At 46.1% G+C, this 23431-nt stretch overlaps 1 protein-coding gene across 1 annotated transcript in view; it reads left to right on the forward strand.

The window, feature by feature from the left end:
• LOC124046721 (forkhead box protein N3-like) overlaps window positions 1–23431 on the forward strand; it is a 127899-nt gene that overhangs the window by 99075 nt on the left and 5393 nt on the right. The window contains exon 5 of the mRNA XM_046367432.1: window positions 16263–16371. Coding sequence (XP_046223388.1) covers window positions 16263–16371 — 109 coding nt within the window. The remainder of the gene's footprint in view (window positions 1–16262; window positions 16372–23431) is intronic.

Here is a 23431-nt window from a genome sequence, read left to right on the forward strand (position 1 = left end):
GAGTCTGCTCTGAGTCTCTCTGTCTGTCTCTGTCTGTCTCTGCTCTGAGTCTGTCTCTGCTCTGAGTCTGTCTCTGAGTCTGTCTCTGAGTCTGTCTGCTCTGTCTGTCTCTGAGTCTGTCTGTCTGGGTCTGTCTCTGAGTCTGTCTCTGAGTCTGTCTCTGCTCTGTCTGCGTCTGTCTCTGCTCTGAGTCTGTCTCTGAGTCTGTCTCTGCTGAGTCTGTCTCTGAGTATGTCTCTGAGTCTGAGTCTGTCTCTGCTCTGAGTCTGTCTCTGAGTCTGTCTCTGAGTCTTTCTCTGAGTCTGTCTCTGCTCTGATTCTCCAGGCTTAAATATCATTCTTTAACCTGTCTCCTCCACATTGTCTGCTCTGAGTCTGTCTCTGCTCTGCGTCTGATTGAAGTGGATTTAGTCTGCAAGTGACCTCAATAAGTGATCATAGCTTTCACTCTGGATTCACCTGGTCAGTCTGAGTCTGTCATGGAAGGATTCGGTATGTTTTGTACTCAGTGTATATGACCTCCATCAGGGCTATGTAGTAATTCTATAGCATTGGTTATTCAACCCTTTATCCCCCGGGCTAATGGCTAACATGTGTCTGTGTGTATTTCTGTGTACTTTGTGCATGTGTGCGTTTGAGTGCTTTAGATGTGTGTTTCAATCTCTGTTTTTAGTGTTTTGACCTAGGAAGTTATTCTGCTAAGAAAGTGCCTGTCTATCTGTCTGTCTGTCTGTCTGTCTGTCTGTCTGTCTGTCTGTCTGTCTGTCTGTCTGTCTGTCTGTCTGTCTGTCTGTCTGTCTGTCTGTCTGTCTGTCTGTCTGTCTGTCTGTCTGTCTGTCTCTTTGTCTGTCTGTCTGTCTGTCTGTCTGCCTGCCTATATTTCTGCCTGTCTATCTGTCTGTCTGTCTGTCTGTCTATCTGTCTGTCTGCTTGTCTGTCTGTCTGCCTATCTCCGTATCTGTCTGTCTGTCTGTCTGTCTGTCTGTCTGTCTGTCTGTCTGTCTGTCTGTCTGTCTGTCTGTCTGTCTGTCTGTCTGTCTGTCTGTCTGTCTGTCTGTCTGTCTGTCTGTCTGTCTGTCTGTCTGTGTCTGCCTGTCTGTCTGTCCTCTGTCTCTGCATGTGTGTGAAACCTGTGTGTGTGTCTCCTCTGTGTGTGTGTGTGTGTGTGTGTGTGTGTGTGTGTGTGTGTGTGTGTGTGTGTGTGTGTGTGTGTGTGTGTGTGTGTGTGTGTGTGTGTGTGTGTGTGTGTGTGTGTGTGTGTGTGTGTGTGTGTATGTGTATGTGTGTGTGTGTGATAGTGAGTGAGTGAGTGTCTTGAAACGAGCAATCCCGTATCCGGGATCGTAATTATTGCCTCAAGCTCATTACCATAACGCAACGTTAACTATTCGTGAAAATCGCAAATGATATTAAATAAATATATTGGCTCTCAAGCTTAGCCTTTTGTTAACAACACTGTCGTCTCAGATTTTCAAATTATGCTTTTCAACCATAGCTACACAAGCATTTGTGTAAGAGTATTGGTAGCTAGCATAGCATTAAGCCTAGCATTCAGCATGCAACATTTTCACAAAAACAAGAAAAGCATTCAAATAAAATAATTTAGCTTTGAAGAACTTTGGATGTTTTCAATGAGGAGACTCTCAGTTAGATAGCAAATGTTCAGTTTTTCCCCAAAAATTATTTGTGTAGGAGAAATCGCTCTGTTTTGTTCATCGCAGACACCTTGGGGAAACGACAGAAAGTGTAGGCTCGTTCCTGGCGCATTCACAGCCATATAAGGAGACATTGGAACACAGCGCCTCAAAAATCTGTCTCACTTCCTGTTTGAAGTTTCATCTTGGTTTCGCAGGTAACATTAGTTCTGTGGCACTCACAGACAATATCTTTGCAGTTTTGGAAACGTCAGAGTGTTTTCTTTCCAAAGCTGTCAATTATATGCATAGTCTAGCATCTTTTCGTGACAAAATATCTAGTTTAAAACGGGAACGTTTTTCATCCGAAAATGACTATACTGCCCCCAGAGAAGAATCCTTCTTCCGTCGTTGTAGAGACCCACTGGAGCATAGCATGGACCACAGTTTACAGATCCCTCCAGCCCTCTCTCTCCCTGTCTCCCTGTCTCTCTCCATCCCTGTCTTTCTCCCTGTCTCTCTCCCTCTCTCTCCCTGTCTCTCTCCCTGTCTATAACCCTCCAACCCTGTCTCTCTCCCAGTCTCTCTCCATCCCTGTCTCTCTCCCTGTCTCTCTCCATCCCTGTCTCTCTCCCTGTCTCTCTCCCTCCATCCCCATCTCTCTCCCTCCATCCCTCCATCCCTGTCTCTCTCCCTGTCTCTCTCCCTGTCTCTCTCCCTCCATCCCCATCTCTCTCTGTCTCTCTCCCTTCATCCCTGTCTCTCTCCCTGTCTCTCTCCCTCCTTTCCTGTCTCTCTCCCTCCATCCCTGTATCTCTCCCCCAACTCTCTCTCTGTCTCTCTCCCTCATCCCTGTCTTTCTCCCTCCAGCCCTCTCTCTCCCTGTCTCTCTCCCTCCATCCCTTGTCTTTCTCCCTCCATCCGTCTCTCTCCCTCCATCCCTGTCTCTCTCCCTAATTCCCTGTCTCTCTGCCTCATCCCTGTCTCTCTCATCCCTCTCTCTCTCTCCCTCCATCCCTGTCTTTCTCCCTCCATCCCTGTATCTCTCTCTCCCTCCATCCCTCTCTCTCTCTCTCCCTCCATCCCTGTCTTTCACCTCCATCGCTCTCTCTCCCTCATCCCTCTCCCTCTCTCTCTCTCTCCCTCCATCCCTGTCTCTCTCCCCATCCCTGTCTCTCTCCCTGTCTCTCTCCCTCTCTCTCCCTACATCCTTGTTTCTCTCTCCATCCCTCTCTTTCTCTCCCCATGCCGCTCTCCCTCAATCCCTCGCTATCTCCCTCCATCCCTGTCTCTCTCCCTGTCTCTCTCCCTCCATCCCTTTCTCTCTCTGTCTCTCTCCCTTCATCCCTGTCTCTCTCCTTGTCTCTCTCCCTCCATTCCTGTCTCTCTCCCTCTCTCTTCCTCCATCATTGTCTCTCTCTCCATCCCTCTCCTTCTCTCCCCATGCTACTCTCCCTCAATCCCTCGCTATCTCCCTCCATCACTCTCTCTTACTCAACCCCTCTCGCTCTCCATCTCTCTCCTTCTCTCTCCATCACTCTCTCTCCCTCCATCCCTCACTCACTCCCTCCATCCCTCTCTCACTCCCTCCATCCCTCTCTCACCCTTCATCCCTGTCTTTCTCCCTCATCCCTCTCTCTCCCTTCATCCCTGTCTCTCTCCCTCATTACTCTTTCTCCCTCTATCCCTGCCTCTCTCTCTCCATCCCTCTCCTTCTCTCCCTCCATCGCCCACTATCTCCCTCCATCACTCTCTCTCTCCTTCTCTCTCCCTCCATCCCTGTCTCTCACCCCTCATCTCCTTCTCTCTCCCTCCATCCCTGTCTCTCACCCCCATCACCTTCTCTCACCCTCCATGTCATGTTTGTCATTTATTATCATGTCTTGTCCCTGTGCTCCCCATGCTATTCGTTTCCCTCTGCTGGTCTTATTTGGTTCTTTCCCTCCTATCCCTCTCTCTCCCCCTCCCTCTCTCACTCTCTCGCTCTCTCTTCTCTCTATCGTTCCGTTCCTGCTCCCAGCTGTTCCTATTCCCCTAATCATCATTTAGTCTTCCCACACCTGTTCCCGATCCTTTCCCCTGATTAGAGTCCCTATTTATTCCTTTGTGATCCGTTCCTGTGCCGTCGGTTCCTTGTATTGTATTCACCATGCTGTGATTGCGTTTCGCCCTGTCCTGTCGTGTTTTTGCCGTGATTGTGTATCACCCTGTCCTGTCGTGTTTTGTGCCTTCATCAGATGCTGCGTGTGAGCAGGTGTCTCAGTCGACTACGGCCTGCGCCTACCCGAAGCGACCTGCAGTCTGTGGTCGCTTCTCCAGTTGTTTCCCCTCTACAAGTCTAGAGGATTTCTGTTATTCCGTTTTGGACTTTAATAAACTCTGTTTCTGTTAAGTCGCTTTTGGGTCCTCTTTCACCTGCATGACAGAAGGAACCGACCAAGGAATGGACCCAGCGACTTCAGACGCTCGTTACACTGCCGTCGAGATCCAAGGAGCCATGCTCGGCAGACACGAGCAGGAATTGTCCGCTGCTCGCCATGCCGTGGAGAACCTGGCCGCTCAGGTTTCCGACCTCTCTGGACAGTTCCAGAGTCTACGTCTCGTGCCACCTGTTACTTCCTGGCCTGCCGAGCCTCCAGAACCTAGGGTTAATAACCCACCTTGCTACTCCGGGCAGCCCACTGAGTGCCGCTCCTTTCTCACGCAGTGTGAGATTGTGTTCTCTCTCCAACCCAACACATACTCTAGAGAGAGAGCTCGGGTTGCTTACGTCATTTCACTCCTTACTGGCCGGGCTCGAGAATGGGGCACAGCTATCTGGGAGGCAAGGGCTGATTGCTCTATCAAATTCCAGAACTTTAAAGAGGAGATGATTCGGGTTTTTGACCGTTCAGTTTTTGGTGGGGAGGCTTCTAGGGCCCTGGCTTCCTTATGCCAAGGTGAACGGTCCATAACGGATTATTCCATTGAGTTTCGCACTCTTGCTGCCTCTAGTGAGTGGAACGAGCCGGCGCTGCTCGCTCGTTTTCTGGAGGGACTCCACGCAGTGGTTAAGGATGAGATTCTCTCCCGGGAGGTTCCTTCAGATGTGGACTCTTTGATTGCTCTCGCCATCCGCATAGAACGACGGGTAGATCTTCGTCACCGGGCTCGTGGAAGAGAGCTCGCATCAACGGTGTTTCCCTGCTCCGCATCGCAACCATCTCCCTCCTCTGGCTTTGAGACTGAGCCCATGCAGCTGGGAGGGATTCGCATCTCGAATAAGGAGAGGGAACGGAGGATCACCAACCGCCTGTGCCTCTATTGCGGAGTTGCTGGACATTTTGTTAATTCATGTCCAGTAAGAGGCCAGAGCCCATCAGTAAGCGGAGGGCTACTGGTGAGCGCTACTACTCAGTCCTCTTCATCTAGATCTTGTACTACTATGTCGGTCCATCTACGCTGGACCGGTTCGGGTGCTACATGCAGTGCCTTGATTGACTCTGGGGCTGAGGGTTGTTTCATGGACGAAGCATGGGTTCGGAAACATAACATTCCTTTCAGACCGTTAGACAAGCCTACGCCCATGTTTGCCTTAGATGGTAGTCATCTTCCCAGTATCAAATTTGAGACACTACCTTTAACTCTCACAGTATCTGGTAACCACAGTGAGACTATTTCTTTTTTTGATTTTCCGTTCACCGTTTACACCTGTTGTTTTGGGTCATCCCTGGCTAGTATGTCATAATCCTTCTATTAATTGGTCTAGTAATTCTATCCTATCCTGGAACGTTTCTTGTCATGTGAAGTGTTTAATGTCTGCCATCCCTCCCGTTTCTTCTCTCCCTACTTCTCAGGAGGAACCTGGCGATTTGACAGGAGTGCCGGAGGAATATCATGATCTGCGCACGGTCTTCAGTCGGTCCCGAGCCAACTCCCTTCCTCCTCACCGGTCGTATGATTGTAGTATTGATCTCCTTCCAGGGACCACGCCTCCTCGAGGTAGACTATACTCTCTGTCGGCTCCCGAACGTAAGGCTCTCGAGGATTATTTGTCTGTGTCTCTTGACGCCGGTACCATAGTGCCTTCTTCTTCTCCGGCCGGGGCGGGGTTCTTTTTGTTAAGAAGAAGGACGGTACTCTGCGCCCTGCGTGGATTATCGAGGGCTGAATGACATAACGGTTAAGAATCGTTATCCGCTTCCCTTATGTCATCAGCCTTCGAGATTCTGCAGGGAGCCAGGTGCTTTACTAAGTTGGACCTTCGTAACGCTTACCATCTCGTGCGCATCAGAGAGGGGGACGAGTGGAAAACGGCGTTTAACACTCCGTTAGGGCATTTTGAGTACCGGGTTCTGCCGTTCGGTCTCGCCAATGCGCCAGCTGTTTTTCAGGCATTAGTTAATGATGTTCTGAGAGACATGCTGAACATTTTTGTTTTTGTCTATCTTGACGATATCCTGATTTTTTCTCCGTCACTCGAGATTCATGTTCAGCACGTTCGACGTGTTCTACAGCGCCTTTAGAGAATTGTCTCTACGTAAAGGCTGAGAAGTGCTCTTTTCATGTCTCCTCCGTTACTTTTCTCGGTTCCGTTATTTCCGCTGAAGGCATTCAGATGGATTCCGCTAAGGTCCAAGCTGTCAGTGATTGGCCCGTTCCAAGGTCACGTGTCGAGTTGCAGCGCTTTTTAGGTTTCGCTAATTTCTATCGGCGTTTCATTCGTAATTTCGGTCAAGTTGCTGCCCTCTCACAGCTCTTACTTCTGTCAAGACGTGTTTTAAGTGGTCCGGTTCCGCCCAGGGAGCTTTTGATCTTCTAAAAGAACGTTTTACGTCCGCTCCTATCCTCGTTACTCCTGACGTCACTAGACAATTTATTGTCGAGGTTGACGCTTCAGAGGTAGGCGTGGGAGCCATTCTATCCCAGCGCTTCCAGTCTGACGATAAGGTTCATCCTTGCGCTTATTTTTCTCATCGCCTGTCGCCATCTGAGCGCAACTATGATGTGGGTAACCGTGAACTGCTCGCCATCCGCTTAGCCCTAGGCGAATGGCGACAGTGGTTGGAGGGGGCGACCGTTCCTTTTGTCGTTTGGACAGACCATAAGAACCTTGAGTACATCCGTTCTGCCAAACGACTTAATGCCCGTCAAGCTCGTTGGGCGTTGTTTTTCGCTCGTTTCGAGTTTGTGATTTCTTACCGTCCGGGTAGCAAGAACACCAAGCCTGATGCCTTATCCCGTCTGTTTAGTTCTTCTGTGGCTTCTACTGATCTCGAGGGGATTCTTCCTTATGGGCGTGTTGTCGGGTTGACAGTCTGGGGAATTGAAAGACAGGTTAAGCAAGCACTCACGCACACTGCGTCGCCGCGCGCTTGTCCTAGTAACCTCCTTTTCGTTCCTGTTTCCACTCGTCTGGCTGTTCTTCAGTGGGCTCACTCTGCCAAGTTAGCTGGTCATCCCGGTGTTCGAGGCACTCTTGCGTCTATTCGCCAGCGCTTTTGGTGGCCGACTCAGGAGCGTGACACGCGCCGTTTCGTGGCTGCGTGTTCAGACTGCGCGCAGAAGAAGTCTGGTAATTTTTTTTCTGCTTCTGCTCCTGGTCTTGCTGGGTCTCAGTCTGTTCCCTGCCATCGCATCTCTCCTGTTCTTGTCCCTGCCCTTGCTGTGTCTCAGTCTGTCCCTAGTTCTCATTTTTTTTTTTTAGAGTAGTACCCTAGTTTCCCTTTTTATCGTTTTCGTTACGGTCCTGAGGAGAGGAGTTGGGTTCTTTCTCGGGACGTGCTGGACCGTTTGATCTATGATTTCCTCCGTTGCTGCCAGTGTTCCTCCTCGAGAGCGCCAGGAGGCGCTCGGTGAGTGGGGGTACTGTCATGTTTGTCATTTATTATCATGTCTTGTCCCTGTGCTCCCCATGCTATTCGTTTCCCTCTGCTGGTCTTATTTGGTTCTTTCCCTCCTATCCCTCTCTCTCCCCCTCCCTCTCTCACTCTCTCGCTCTCTCTTCTCTCTATCGTTCCGTTCCTGCTCCCAGCTGTTCCTATTCCCCTAATCATCATTTAGTCTTCCCACACCTGTTCCCGATCCTTTCCCCTGATTAGAGTCCCTATTTATTCCTTTGTGATCCGTTCCTGTGCCGTCGGTTCCTTGTATTGTATTCACCATGCTGTGATTGCGTTTCGCCCTGTCCTGTCGTGTTTTTGCCGTGATTGTGTATCACCCTGTCCTGTCGTGTTTTGTGCCTTCATCAGATGCTGCGTGTGAGCAGGTGTCTCAGTCGACTACGGCCTGCGCCTACCCGAAGCGACCTGCAGTCTGTGGTCGCTTCTCCAGTTGTTTCCCCTCTACAAGTCTAGAGGATTTCTGTTATTCCGTTTTGGACTTTAATAAACTCTGTTTCTGTTAAGTCGCTTTTGGGTCCTCTTTCACCTGCATGACACTCCATCCCTGTCTCTCTCTACCTCCATCCCTCTGTCTGTATTTACTCTCTCAGTCCATCCAGGTTATTGTGTTGATACAGAGACCCACAGCCCTCCCCCCATCTTCTTTCCTCTTATCTACTGTTTCCTGTCTCTCTCTACCTCCATCCCTCTGTCTGTATTTACTCTCTCAGTCCATCCAGGTTATTGTGTTGATACAGAGACCCACAGCCCTCCCCCAGCTTCTTTCCTCTTCTCTACTGTTTCCTGTCTCTCTCTACCTCCATCCCTCTGTCTGTATTTACTCTCTCAGTCCATCCAGGTTATTGTGTTGATACAGAGACCCACAGCCCTCCCCCCCAGCTTCTTTCCTCTTCTCTACTGTTTCCTGTCTCTCTCCTCGTCTCTCAATACAAACACATAAAGAGACATTCTAAAGGAGAGAGACAGTTTGTTTAAATCACTAGGCTGTGATTTCTGGGTATAAGGCACTAGATTAGAGACTTTAGTGTGTTGTTTTAGGTACTGGTCTTGGTACTGGGGATGGGATTTGCTTTACAGGTCTAATAAAGAGTTAATGATGCTGGCTGACCCTGTCGTTGTACTGCTCACTGTGAAGAGAAACAATGGCTTTACTGAAGTGAATGAGGCCTCTGTACTCATGGTGATGGTTTATAGGCCAGTGCATTGACATTACTGAACACAGAGGTTGTATTTGTGCTAAGAAAAACAGTCAAATGTTAGTCGGTAAAATGATGAATATATCTTTCCTCGCTCCTGCAACTCTTCCCATTCATTCCCGTTATTGGTTTATAAAGATCATCTGTTTACACTGTTTACACTCAGTCAACTTACTTGTTAAAAATATTAGTGCAAAGGTTAGATAAAGGTTAGATAAAGGTTAGATAAAGGTTAGATAAAGGTTAGATAAAGGTTAGATAAAGGTTAGATAAAAGAGAATAGCCATAATGCCATGGTGAAAGCCTCAGTCTTGTATAGTGAATTAACCTGAACATACAGAATGCGGATTCAGTGGGTATATGGATGTGCTGAGGCCAGGTTTACCCAATAACCACGGGTTTAGCCAGTTACCACAGGTTTAGCCAATAACCACGGGTTTAGCCAGTTACCACAGGTTTTAGCCAGTAACCATGGGTTTAGCAAATAACCACAGGTTTAGCCAGCTACCACAGGTTTAGCCAATAACCACGGGTTTAGCCAGTTACCACAGGTTTAGCCAGTAACCATGGGTTTAGCAAATAACCACAGGTTTAGCCAGCTACCACAGGTTTAGCCAATAACCACGGGTTTAGCCAGTTACCACAGGTTTACCCAGTAACCACAGGTTTAGCCAATAACCACGGGTTTAGCCAGTTACCACAGGTTTAGCCAATAACCACGGGTTTAGCCAGTTACCACAGGTTTAGCCAGTAACCGTGGGTTTAGCAAATAACCACAGGTTTAGCCAGCTACCACAGGTTTAGCCAATAACCACGGGTTTAGCCAGTTACCACAGGTTTAGCCAGTAACCATGGGTTTAGCAAATAACCACAGGTTTAGCCAGCTACCACAGGTTTAGCCAATAACCACGGGTTTAGCCAGTTACCACAGGTTTACCCAGTAACCACAGGTTTAGCCAATAACCACGGGTTTAGCCAGTTACCACAGGTTTAGCCAATAACCACGGGTTTAGCCAGTTACCACAGGTTTAGCCAGTAACCGTGGGTTTAGCAAATAACCACAGGTTTAGCCAGCTACCACAGGTTTAGCCAATAACCACGGGTTTAGCCAGTTACCACAGGTTTAGCCAATAACCACGGGTTTAGCCAGTAACCACAGGTTTAGCCAGTAACAACAGGTTTAGCCAGTAACCACAGGTTTAGCCAGTAACAACAGGTTTAGCCAATAACAACAGGTTTAGCCAGTAACCACAGGTTTAGCCAGTTACCACAGGTTTAGCCAGTAACCACAGGTTTAGCCAGTAACAACAGGTTTAGCCAATAACAACAGGTTTAGCCAGTTACCACAGGTTTAGCCAGTTACCACAGGTTTAGCCAATAACAACAGGTTTAGCCAGTTACCACAGGTTTAGCCAGTTACTACAGGTTTAGCCAATAACAACAGGTTTAGCCAGTTACCACAGGTTTAGCCAGTTACCACAGGTTTAGCCAATAACAACAGGTTTAGCCAATAACAACAGGTTTAGCCAGTTACCACGGGTTTAGCCAATAACCACAGGTTTAGCAGGCTTACCACAGGTTTAGCCAATAGCCACAGGATTAGCCTCTACCCCATCCCTAATAACTAATGAAGGTGAAAATAACCTCAACCACAGATCTAGGATCAGATGACCCTATAACCAGAACCTAGGGGGGAGAAGGAGAAATAGCTTACTCTGATGGAGAAGAAGAGACAGAGACAGGGAGAGCTCTGTCTGCAAAAATATTATTACTTTACACAAAGGAAAGAGTTAACAATTCTGTCTGGCCCTCAACAGAGGGTACACGGTGGCAGAATACCTGACCATAGTGGCTGACCCCAAATTAAGGAAAGCTTTGACTATTTACTTTGACTATTTACAGACTCAATGATCATAGCCTTGCTATTGAAAAAGGCCGCCGTAGGCAGACATGGCTCTCAAGAGAAGACAGGCTATGTGCTCACTGCCCACAAAATGAGGTGGAAACTGAGCTGCACTTCCTAACCTCCTGCCAAATGTATGACCATATTAGAGACACATATTTCCCTCAGATTACACAAATAACATTTTGATGAACTCCCATATCTATTGGGTTAAATGCCACAGTGTGCAATCACAGCAGCAAGATTTGTGACCTGTTGCCACAAGAAAAGGGCAACCAGTGAAGAACAAACACCATTGTAAATACAACCAATATTTATGTTTATTTATTTTCCCTTTTGTACTTTAACTATTTGCACATCATTACAACACTGTATATAGACATAATAGGACATTTATTATTTTGGAACTTCTGTGACTAATGTTTACTGTTCATTTTATTGTTTATTTCACTTTTATTTATTACAGTTGAGGGGGCAGCATCATGTTGTGGGGGTGCTTTGCTGCAGGAGGGACTGGTGCACTTCACAAAATAAATGGCTTCATGAGGCAGGAACATTATTTGGACATATTGAAGCAACATCTCAAGACATCAGTCAGGAAGTTAAAGCTTGGTCGCAAATGGGTTTTCCAAATGGACAGTGACCCTAAGCATACTTCCAAAGTTGTGGAAAATGGCTTAACGATAACAAAGTCAAGGTATTGGAGTGGCCATCACAAAGCCCTGACCTCAATCCTATAGAACATTTGTGGGCAGAACTGAAAAAGTGTGTGAGAGCAAGGACGCCTACAAACCTGACTCAGTTACACCAGCTCTGTCAGGAGAAATGGGCCAAAATTCACCCAACTTAATGTGGGAAGCTTGTGGAAGGCTACCTGAAACGTTTGACCCAAGTTAAACCATTTAAAGGCAATGCTACCAAATACTAATTGAGTGTATGTAAACTTCTGACCCACTGGGAATGTGATTAAATAAGTAAAAGCTGAAATAAATAATTCTCTCTACTATTATTCTGACATTTCATATTCTTAAAATAAAGTGGTGATCCTAATTGACCTGAGACATGGGATTACTTACTTCAACTGTATCTATTTCACTTGCTTTGGCAATGTAAACATTGCCAATAAAGCCCTTGAATTGAATGGTTCTTTATTTTTTAAATTTCACCTTTATTTAACCAGGTAGGCTAGTTGAGAACAAGTTCTCATTTATAACTGAGACCTGGCCAAGATAAAGCAAAGCAGTTAGACACATACAACAACACAGAGAGGGAATTGCCAGGGCCACCTTGCTCTGTAGGACTCCTTGCTCTGTAGGCCTCCTTGCTCTTTAGGACTCCTTGCTCTGTAGGACTCCTTGCTCTGTAGGACTCCTTGCTCTGTAGGACTCCTTGCTCTGTAGGCCTCCTTGCTCTGTAGGACTCCTTGCTCTGTAGGCCTCCTTGCTCTGTAGGCCTCCTTGCTCTGTAGGCCTCCTTGCTCTGTAGGACTCCTTGCTCTGTAGGACTCCTTGCTCTGTAGGCCTCCTTGCTCTGTCATTCAGACAGACAGACAGATGGAGAGAGACATAGAGAGACGGTCATGTGAAAGAAGAAAGAGAGAGAAACTGAGTGTGAGTGGGTTATCCCTGTCCATCCCCTGCTGTACCTCTGTGTGTAGTGGGGAGAGGCTCTCCCCCTAGTGGCCAGACTGTGTAACACAAGTGTTTGTCAGTCGGACCTGTCAGGATTGTCCATTCTTCCAGCTCTAATTCTTCGCTCCTGTGTCTGTCATGGAGGGGAAGCATCAGGTGCACTACATTGATCGAAAGGTCAAAGTTCAGAACAGTATTCCATTCCAGAGAGTGTGTATGTATGGATCTGGTTAGGAGCCCTCTGCCAATGTTCCGGCTTCTCAGATTGACCTTTTGAAATGTATTGTACCCTTACTTTACTAGGCAAGTCAGTTAAGAACAAATTCTTATTTTCAATGACAACATCTGGCCTCTATGAGAACGTCAGTGTTGACCCGCTTTAGAGAAGCACATCAGAGAGTATATTGCTGACATGACACTTTGGATTCTGTCCTCAAGTGCACCCTTTTCTCTATATAGTGAACTACTTTTGACCCAGGGCAATGGAACTCTGGTCAAAAGTAGTGCACTAAATAGGGGACAGGGTGCCACTTGGGATGCAGATTTATAATGAGATTAGCAGAGGGAGGTAGAGATTGAGATTAGTTGAAAGAGAGTGCTGGACATGAGAGAGATAGAGAAACGGATGGAGATGATGAGAGGTTAAGTTACATTAATCTGCCAGGTATGTTCACAGCCACTGAGTAATATCTATATCACGTTGTTGATACTATTTAAAACTATACGACTTCACGCTACTCTCTACCATTTGATTCGACCCTGCTTTCTTTATTCCCTTCCTGTCGACTTAAAGCATTCCAGCCTGTGTCCAAGCTAAGATAGTCTGCGTGCACTTTGTCTCTGAAGGCATTTAGCCCATCCCTGATGTCCCTGTGTATGAATGGACAGTATTGTGTAACCTGGACCTGCTACAATGGCATTACAAAGCAGGTTTCCCCATGAGCTTTTCATCCAGCTAGCCCAAGGAGGGGCAACTCCAGTCCTAAGTGGGGCCAGAGCATTGTCAGACTTTCCCACAATCCCTAGCAAACACAGCTGATTAAACTAATTGCATTCCAAAATGAAGATCGTGATTAGTTGATTATTGGAGTCAGGTGTTTTAGCTGGGGCAACAGTGTGACATCAATCAGGCTTCTGAGGACTGGGGTTGCCCCTCCCTGTGCTAGCCCAACCACCGTAATGTTCCCTCTCCGCGTCTCTCTGTCACTTCGCATCCTATCACACACATAGCCTGACTGTCGGTGTGTGTGTGTGTGTTTTGTGTGTGTGTGTGTGTGTGTGTGTGTGTGTGTGTGTGTGTGTGTGTGTGTGTGTGTGTGTGTGTGTGTGTGTGTGTGTGTGTGTGTGCGTGTGCGTGTGCGTGTGTGTGTGTGTTTTTCAGGGCCCCTCTCTTTTCAGGGGTTGAGATAAAATCAAAAAGAGAGCATTTCCATCCCTGCTGTTCCGTTTAGCCTTCTTTTGGTTGGTTAGCTAGCTTAGCAACTGTCACTAAAGCGGACATAGTTGTATACGGTTGCCATGGCAGTTGGGGGAAAGGGGGTTGCCAAGGCAACAATTTGGACTTTCTTTAATCGACAGGAAAGTGAGCATGATTCCAAACGGTTAATATTTTTCCCACTCTGGCACTGTTATTTTGTCTCTCTCTCTCCCCAAAACTGTCATCTGCTCTAGATTAGTTCATCCCTCTATCTTTCTCTCTGTTGTGGGGAGGTTGAATTCATCCCTCTATCTTTATCTCTTTTGTGGGGAGGTTGAATTCATCCCTGTATGTTTCTCTCTGTTGTGGGGAGGTTATGTCCTACGTTAACCAGCGTTTGTGTTGAGGAGTATTGCCGGGTCTAACTCAGGTCTAATCCAAGCAGTGTGTGAGTGAACATGCTAGCTAGCCACTCTTCCACCATGTAACAAGCTGGCCGTCCTTATTTCTCTTTCAGTCTGTTGTCCATTCTATCATTCCAATGTGTCGACTCAGTTGATATTTTAAAATAAACACACTGTCCCACATCATTTCCATAGTCTTTTCTCTGTTTACATCCTCTCTCTCTCTCTCTCTCTCTCTCTCTCTCTCTCTCTCTCTCTCTCTCTCTCTCTCTCTCTCTCTCTCTCTCTCTCTCTCTCTCTCTCTCTCTCTCTCTCTCTCTCTCTCTCTCTCTCTCTCTCTCTCCATGGTGTTTTGTGTGTTTCCAAGCCCTCTCTGTCTCTGACCTAACTTTAGAAAGCCTTGTTACTGGGCCAAGGAGAATATGTCTTGCAGCACGTTGTTCCATGTATGTTTCATTCTGAACTACATAACAATGTAGACATGTTGTGAGGTCACGGTACAGAACTGAGACCTGTCCTCCTTCAGTATTTTCTCTTTTATGTAGACATTGCAGATGGTAGATACAGAGTCATGGATGTAGACGGAAGAATGTCTGTGGTTGGATTCGATCCCACGTCGCTACTATACATGCATAGTAGACTCCAGCACTTCCATTACTCCACGCTGCTGCCATGGTTTAGTGTCACGGCCGTGGTTTATTGTCGCGGCCATGGTTTAGTTTTACTGCCATGGTTTAGTGTTACGGCCATGGTTTAGTGTTACTGCCATGGTTTAGTGTTACTGCCATGGTTTAGTGTTGCGGCGATGGTTTAGTGTTACGGCCTTGGTTTAGTGTCGCGGCCATGGTTTAGTGTTACGGCCGTGGTTTAGTGTCGCAGCCATGGTTTAGTGTTACTGCCATGGTTTAGTGTTGCGGCCATGGTTTAGTGTTACTGCTGTGGTTTAGTGTTACGGCCTTGTTTTAGTGTTACGGCCGTGGTTTAGTGTTGCGGCCGTGGTTTAGTGTTACTGCCGTGGTTTAGTGTTGTGGCCGTGGTTTAGTGTTGCGGCCATGGTTTAGTGTTACTGCCGTGGTTTAGTGTTACTGCCGTGGTTTAGTGTTGTGGCCATGGTTTAGTGTTGTAGCCGTGGTTTAGTGTTGTGGCCATGGTTTAGTGTTGTGGCCATGGTTTAGTGTTGCGGCCATGGTTTAGTGTTGTGGCCATGGTTTAGTGTTACTGCCGTGGTTTAGTGTTGTGGCCGTGGTTTAGTGTTGCGGCCATGGTTTAGTGTTACTGCCGTGGTTTAGTGTTACTGCCGTGGTTTAGTGTTGTGGCCATGGTTTAGTGTTGTAGCCGTGGTTTAGTGTTGTGGCCATGGTTTAGTGTTGTGGCCATGGTTTAGTGTTGCGGCCATGGTTTAGTGTTGTGGCCATGGTTTAGTGTTACTGCCGTGGTTTAGTGTTGCGGCCATGGTTTAGTGTTACTGCCATGGTTTAGTGTTACGGCCATGGTTTAGTGTTGTGGCCGTGGTTTAGTGGTGTGGCCGTGGTTTAGTGTTGTGGCCATTGTTTAGTGTTGCCTGGGCCTGTATTGTGTCCATCTCTGATTTGGCGGCTTTGCAGGGAATCTTTCTCCATGTCTTTCTGTCATCATCTCTCTTTCCTCCCACCCTTATCCCTCCTTCCTTCCTCTCTAGGATGATGTGATTTCGTTTAATTTCATTGACAATGATTTGCGAGCTGCTTGGCTTGTTAGAATCTCTAAACCTCAACCACAAACATACTAAGCAGATGGCAAATCAAGTCCATCTCTGTATAAGTGTGTGCACTGTATCATACTGTGTGTGTGTCTTACTGACTCTCTCTCCCTCTCTCTCTCTCTTCTTTCTCTACTCTCTCTCCCTCTCTCTCTCTCTCTCTCCCTCTCTCTCTCTCTTCTTTCTCTACTCTACTCTCTCTCCCTCTCTCTCTCTCTCTCTCTCTCTCTCTCTCTCTCTCTCTCTCTCTCTCTCTCTTCTTTCTCTACTCCCCCTCTCTCCCTCTCTTTCTCTCTCTCCCCCTCTCTCTCTCTCTTCTTTCTCTACTCTCTCTCTCTCTCTCTCTTCTTTCTCTACTCTCCCTCTCTCCCTCTCTTTCTCTCTCTCCCCTCTCTCTCTCTCTTCTTTCTCTACTCTCTCTCTCTCTCTCTCTTCTTTCTCTACTCTCTCTCTTCAGTCCCCCAGGGAGTGATCCAGAACGGAGCCAGAATGATGAGTCATGGGCTGTACACGGGAATACGACCACTACCCATCAATCCCATAGGGATCAGAACAGCTGCTGACAGGTCGGTATATCTGCCAGAGAGAGAGAGAGACCCACTGGCAACAGACATTCACATTGTTTATTCCACGTTGTTAAAACAACATTGTGCATGCCCAGTGGACAGACACACACACACACACACACACACACACACACACACACACACACACACGCGCGCACACACACACACACACACACACACACACACACACACACACACACACACACACACACACACACACACACACACACACACACACACAGACACACACTCACTCACTCACTCACTCACTCACTCACTCACTCACTCACTCAAATCAAATCAAATCAAATCAAATTTATTTATATAGCCCTTCGTACATCAGCTGATATCTCAAAGTGCTGTACAGAAACCCAGCCTAAAACCCCAAACAGCAAACAATGCAGGTGTAAAAGCACGGTGGCTAGGAAAAACTCCCTAGAAAGGCCAAAACCTAGGAAGAAACCTAGAGAGGAACCGGGCTATGTGGGGTGGCCAGTCCTCTTCTGGCTGTGCCGGGTAGAGATTATAACAGAAAATGACCAAGATGTTCAAATGTTCATAAATGACCAGCATGGTCAAATAATAATAAGGCAGAACAGTTGAAACTGGAGCAGCAGCACAGTCAGGTGGACTGGGGACAGCAAGGAGCCATCATGTCAGGTAGTCCTGGGGCACGGTCCTAGGGCTCAGGTCCTCCGAGAGAGAGAAAGAAAGAGAGAATTAGAGAGAGCATATGTGGGGTGGCCAGTCCTCTTCTGGCTGTGCCGGGTGGAGATTATAACAGAACGTGGCCAAGATGTTCAAATGTTCATAAATGACCAGCATGGTTGAATAATAGCAAGGCAGAACAGTTGAAACTGGAGCAGGAGCATGGCCAGGTGGACTGGGGACAGCAAGGAGTCCTCATGTCAGGTAGTCCTGGGACATGGTCCTAGGGCCCAGGCCAGTTGAAACTGGAGCAGCAGCATGGCCAGGTGGACTGGGGACAGCAAGGAGTCATCATGTCAGGTAGTCCTGGGGCATGGTTCTAGGGCTCAGGTCCTCCGAGAGAGAGAAAGAAGGAGAGAAGGAGAGAATTAGAGAACGCACACTTAGATTTACACAGGACACCGAATAGGACAGGAGAAGTACTCCAGATAAACAAACTGACCCTAGCCCCCCGACACATAAACTACTGCAGCATAAATACTGGAGGCTGAGACAGGAGGGGTCAGGAGACACTGTGGCCCCATCCGAGGACACCCCCGGACAGGGCCAAACAGGAAGGATATAACCCCACCCACTTTGCCAAAGCACAGCCCCCACACCACTAGAGGGAAATCTACAACCACCAACTTACCATCCTGAGACAAGGCCGAGTATAGCCCACAAAGATCTCCGACACGGTACAACCCACAGACACACACTCACTCACTCACTCACTCACTCACTCACTCACTCACTCACTCACTCACTCACACACAGACACACACTCACTCACTCACTCACTCACTCACTCACTCACTCACTCACTCACTCACTCACTCACTCACACACAGACACACACACACACACACTCACTCACATACAGGAGCTTCAGTGAAGAGGCTACATCAGAAGCACAGTACGATGTGGCCTGAGGCTGTCCAGGTGTGTGCAGGTAACAGCCTCACATGGAAACACAGTAGTCCAGCTGAGCTCTGTTTAACACAGTGGTCCAGCTGAGCTCTGTTTAACACAGTGATCCAGCTGAGCTCTGTTTAACACAGTGGTCCAGCTGAGCTACGTTTAACACAGTAGCCCATCTGAGCTACGTTTAAAACCTGTTCAGGATACCACGGTTTACTGCCCCTTCTGGAGGATTTGGGTACCCATATAAAACAGGATAATTTTTTTTCAAAAGTTGCTAATATATGCATATAAAAAATATTATCGAATAGAAAACAATCTAACGCTTCTAAAACCGTTTAAATTTTGTCTCTATGTAAAGCAGAAGTGTCAGGGCATGCATTCTCCCAAAATCTCTCTTGTAATGGAAAAAGTTGCCCCTACTTTGACGTCATCTTAAACGCACTTCCCAAAAGGCTACCGCTCTGGGAACAGTTTCTACGTGTTCAGCGTGAAGGCTGCCTTCTATGGGGCTTCTCATTGTGAGAATCGCGCGCTCACGAGACATTGAGCGTGCCGAAAGGTCTCGGTCATGCCAAAAAACAGTGCACCTATTTGCGCGCTCTGCACATTTTCTCTCTTTCCCTCAGGATCGATTAAAAGACGTGTGTGTTTCGCTTCATCCTCACAATTGCTGTACACCTTTATAACATGTTAAAGCTTAATTATGAACATAGTTTGACAAGTTTACTCGACATATGATATATATTTTCGACGTTTTGGTGCGCACCCACTTCAATTTTGCCTACATTTTGACCAAAATCAGACTATTTTGAGAACCGAAAGATGCAGACATGAAAACTAAAGGCTGTTTTTGGTAAGTATAATTCCTTCCAGGTCTTCTGATGGAAGAACAGCAAAGGTAAGGGAATATTTATGTGTTAATTTGGGATTTCTGTCGACTCCAAGATAGAGGAGTCATTATGCTAATGTGGGAGCGCCGACTCCCTATTATAGCCTAGTAAACGCAAAATGTAATGTTATAAATAAAAGTAACACAGCGTTTGCATTTAGAAGAAGTGTATCTTCCTATACATATGTAAAACATGCATATTTAGTCAAAGTTTATGATGTGTATTCCTTGTTAGCTGACGTTATCTGCCGGAGCTATTTAATTTCTCCGGAAATTTTAGTAGCATTTTTTGAACGATGCATCATTGTAAACAGAGATTTATGGATATATATAGCATATTATTAAAAAAAAAATGAATGTACTGTGTAACATGTTATATTACTGTCATCTGATGAAGATTTCAAAAGGTTAGTGAAATGATTTTTCTTTTAATCCTGCGTTTGTTGATTGCATATTTTTTCCTACTTGGCTATGCTAATGAGCTATGTCTGCGGTGGTGGTTTGACATAAATATGTGCTATGTTTTCGTCGTAAAACATTTTAGAAATCTGACTTGCTGGCTAGATAAACAACTTGTTTATCTTTCATTTGAGCTATTTTACTTGTTAATGTGTGGAGGTTAAATATTTTTAGGAATATTTTTGCGCATTGTGCGTTATGGTAATGAGCTTGAGCTGTAGTCACGCTACCCGCACAGGAATATAACCCCCTAACAGGTTACACAGTGGCCCATCTGAGCTACGTTAACACAGTGGCCCATCTGAGCTCTGTTTAACACAGTGGCCCAGCTGAGCTCTGTTTAGCACAGTGGCCCATCTGAGCTACGTTTAACACAGTTGTCCAGCTGAGCTATGTTTAACACAGTGGCCCAGCTGAGCTCTGTTTAACACAGTGGCCCAGCTGAGCTACGTTTAACACAGTTGTCCAGCTGAGCTCTGTTTAGCACAGTGGTCCAGCTGAGCTATGTTTAACACAGTTGTCCAGCTGAGCTCTGTTTAGCACAGTGATCCAGCTGATCTATGTTTAACACAGTTGTCCAGCTGAGCTATGTTTAACACAGTTGTCCAGCTGAGCTCTGTTTAACACAGTTGTCCAGCTGAGCTCTGTTTAACACAGTTGTCCAGCTGAGCTCTGTTTAACACAATTGTCCAGCTGAGCTCTGTTTAACACAGTTGTCCAGCTGAGCTCTGTTTAACACATTTGTCCAGCTGAGCTCTGTTTAGCACAGTGATCCAGCTGAGCTATATTTTACCGGATGCTACAGATCAAATTGTACCCCGAGATAAGTGATGGGTAGGGACATGACTGACAGCTAAACACAAACCATCACAACACTTCAAGATTATAGCTCCGCAAAGACTGTAATTCCACAGCAGAGTGCTTTGACAAAGTACAAACACAGAGACAGAATACACACCTAAACAGGTACTCTTCCCTTCTATTGTTTCTGTCTTTCACACACACACACACACACACACACACACACACACACACACACACACACACACACACACACACACACACACACACACACACACACACACACACACACACACACACACACACACACACACACACACACACACACACACACACACACACAGACCCCCCCACACACACAGACCCCCCCCCCACACACACACACACACACACACACACACACACACACACACACACACACACACACACACACACACACACACACACACACACACACACACACACACACACACACACACACACACACACTCAGGGCAGAGAGGCTGACTGACAACACATTTTGACATGTATAATAGATAGGAGTTGTCTAAGCCTGCTGTGCTCCTAATATAATTAATGATGTTTAAATGTACAGAGAAGACAAGATGGCCAGCGACACTCAGAGCTTTGCTTTTGACAACACTAGTTAGTGAGGAAGCTGCACGACATGATACTGACTGATGGAGGGAACCTCTTAACTTAGCAGACTGGTTGGCTGGTAATTGGCATGGGAGAATGACGAGGCTTAAAGCGACAGTTCACTTTTAAATACAGTGTCAGTGTGTGTACGATTTACCTTGGTCAACTATACCTTTTTTAGGAAAGAACAGCATCTGTATAATAATTAATGACACCTCTTTACCGTTTACACCCCCCCCTCAGATCTTTGGAACTCACGGTAGTCATATAGCAGTTATAACAATTCATAAAGATGTTATGATGTTCTGACTACGCCAGAGAAATGTGTTTCTGTTAGTGTCTTCACCGCAGACATTAGTGACCTTTGCCCTGTTGCAGTGATGGGGAAAGTATCTATAGGTCATACTGTATTAAAAGTCTAAATGCTAAAGAGAAAATTACTCAAGTAAAAGTGAGTCACCCAGTAATTATATATATTCAATTACTTCTACAGTAAAAGTCTAAAAGTATTTCGTTTTAGCTGCTTAAGTATTTAAAAAAAGTAAAGTAAATGTATAAATCATTTCAACTCTATTTTATTAAGCAAACCATACGGCACATTTTTTTTTACGGATAGCTAGGGGCACACTTCAACACTCAGACATAATTTACACGAAGCATTTGTGTTTTTGTGTTTAGTGAGTCCGCCAGATGAGAGGCAGTAGAGATGATCAGGGATGTTCTCTTGATAAGCCTGTGAATTGGACCACTTTCCTGTCCTGCTAAGCCTTTAAAATGTATTTTTGGGTGTCAGGGAAACTGTATGTGTAACGGCGTTCGTCTGTTGAAAGAAGAGAGTCGGACCGAAATGCAGCGTGTAGGTTACTCATGACTTTAATGAAAGAATCGCGGTACATGAAATAACTGAAACTGAATACAAAAACAACAGAACGGAACGTGAAACCTATTACAGCCTATCTGGTGACTACAACTGTTATGCAGGTGAATGAAGACCCAAAAGCGACTTGGCGAAAACAGAGTTTTTAATCCAGTAAGAAACTTTACAAAACAAAAAGCATAATACTACTCGTAAAGACGAGAACAGACTGGAGACTTGATCGAGAACTGCAGGTTGCCTCGGGAAGGCACTTGAACCTAGCAGACTCAGACACCTGCTCACCACGCAGCATCTGAGGGAAACACGACACGACAGGGCAAAACATAGACACAGCACGGTGAATTATAGATGAGGATCCGACGGGGCAGGAACGGAAAACAAGGAGAGAAATAGGGACTCTAATCAGGGAAAAGGATCGGGAACAGGTGTGGGAAGACTAAATGATTGATTAGGGGAATAGGAACAGCTGGGAGCAGGAAAGGAACGATAGAGAGAAGAGAGAGCGAGAGAGTGAGATAGGGAGGGGGAGAGAGAGGGATAGAAAGAGGGAAAGAACCTAATAAGACCAGCAGAGGGAAACGAATAGAAGGGGAAGCACAGGGACAAGACATGATAATTAATGACAAAACATGACAACAACACAGAGACAGGAACAAACACCCACGAAATACAAAGCGAAACTCAGGCTGCCTAAATACGGTTCCCAATCAGAGACAACGATAAGCACCTGACTCTAATTAAGAATCGCCTCAGGCAGCCAAGCGTATACCACACCCCTAATCAGCCGCGATCCCAAATAATACAAACCCCAATACGAAACACAACATATAAACCCATGTCACACCCTGGCCTACCCAAACATATAACAAAAACACAAAATACAATGACCAAGACGTGACAGTATGGAGTAAAAAGTACATTATTTTCATTAGGAATGTATTGAGGTAAAAGTAAAAGTTGTCAAAAATATAAATAGTGAAGTACAGATACTCAAAAAAAACTACTTAAGTAGTACTTTAAAGTAGTTTTCTTAAAGTACTTCACACCACTGCCCTGTCGTTTGTGTTAGAGATGTGTGAATACTAAAATCTGAGCCTCGTGTCATCACTAAGAGACAAATTCCTGAAGGGTTCTACTTCCTCCTCTCTGCCCCAACAAATTCATTCAGACACTGGCCTCATTACTGATACATCTAATCACCATTTTATTTCAGAGGGCTATCTCTTTGAAACAACCTCTAAGCCTATTCACAATGATATCGGGCCGGATGCTAATAGGGGAAACTTGATGAAAGATAGTCAAAGATTTTATTTTCGGGCTATTTACAAACATAAGTCCTGGATGCTTTGTTAGCTATAGACAATAAAGAAATCCACAGGGCCCGACTAATTACCTCTAGCCACTGTGCAGCGTGGTACGTGTACATCTTTTATTAGTTGAACTGAACACTGAATAGCAAAACAACAAAGAGAACAACCGAAACAGTTCTGTCTGGTGCAGACACAAAAACAGAAAGCAACTACCCACAAAAACCCAGTGGGAAAAAGCTACCTAAGTATGGTTCTCAATTAGAGACAACGATAGACAGCTGCCTCTGATTGAGAACCACACCCGGCCAAACACACAGAAATAGAAAACATAGAACATAAAACAAAGAATTCCCTCCCAACTCACGCCCTGACCAAACCAAAATAGAGACATAAAAAGGATCTCTAAGGTCAGGGCGTGACAAATAATTAAAAATTGGATGTAATAAATGTATCACTAGTCACTTTAAACAATGC

The sequence above is a fragment of the Oncorhynchus gorbuscha genome, linkage group LG10, assembly GCF_021184085.1.
Source record: "Oncorhynchus gorbuscha isolate QuinsamMale2020 ecotype Even-year linkage group LG10, OgorEven_v1.0, whole genome shotgun sequence".
NCBI classification, from domain to species: domain Eukaryota; kingdom Metazoa; phylum Chordata; class Actinopteri; order Salmoniformes; family Salmonidae; genus Oncorhynchus; species Oncorhynchus gorbuscha.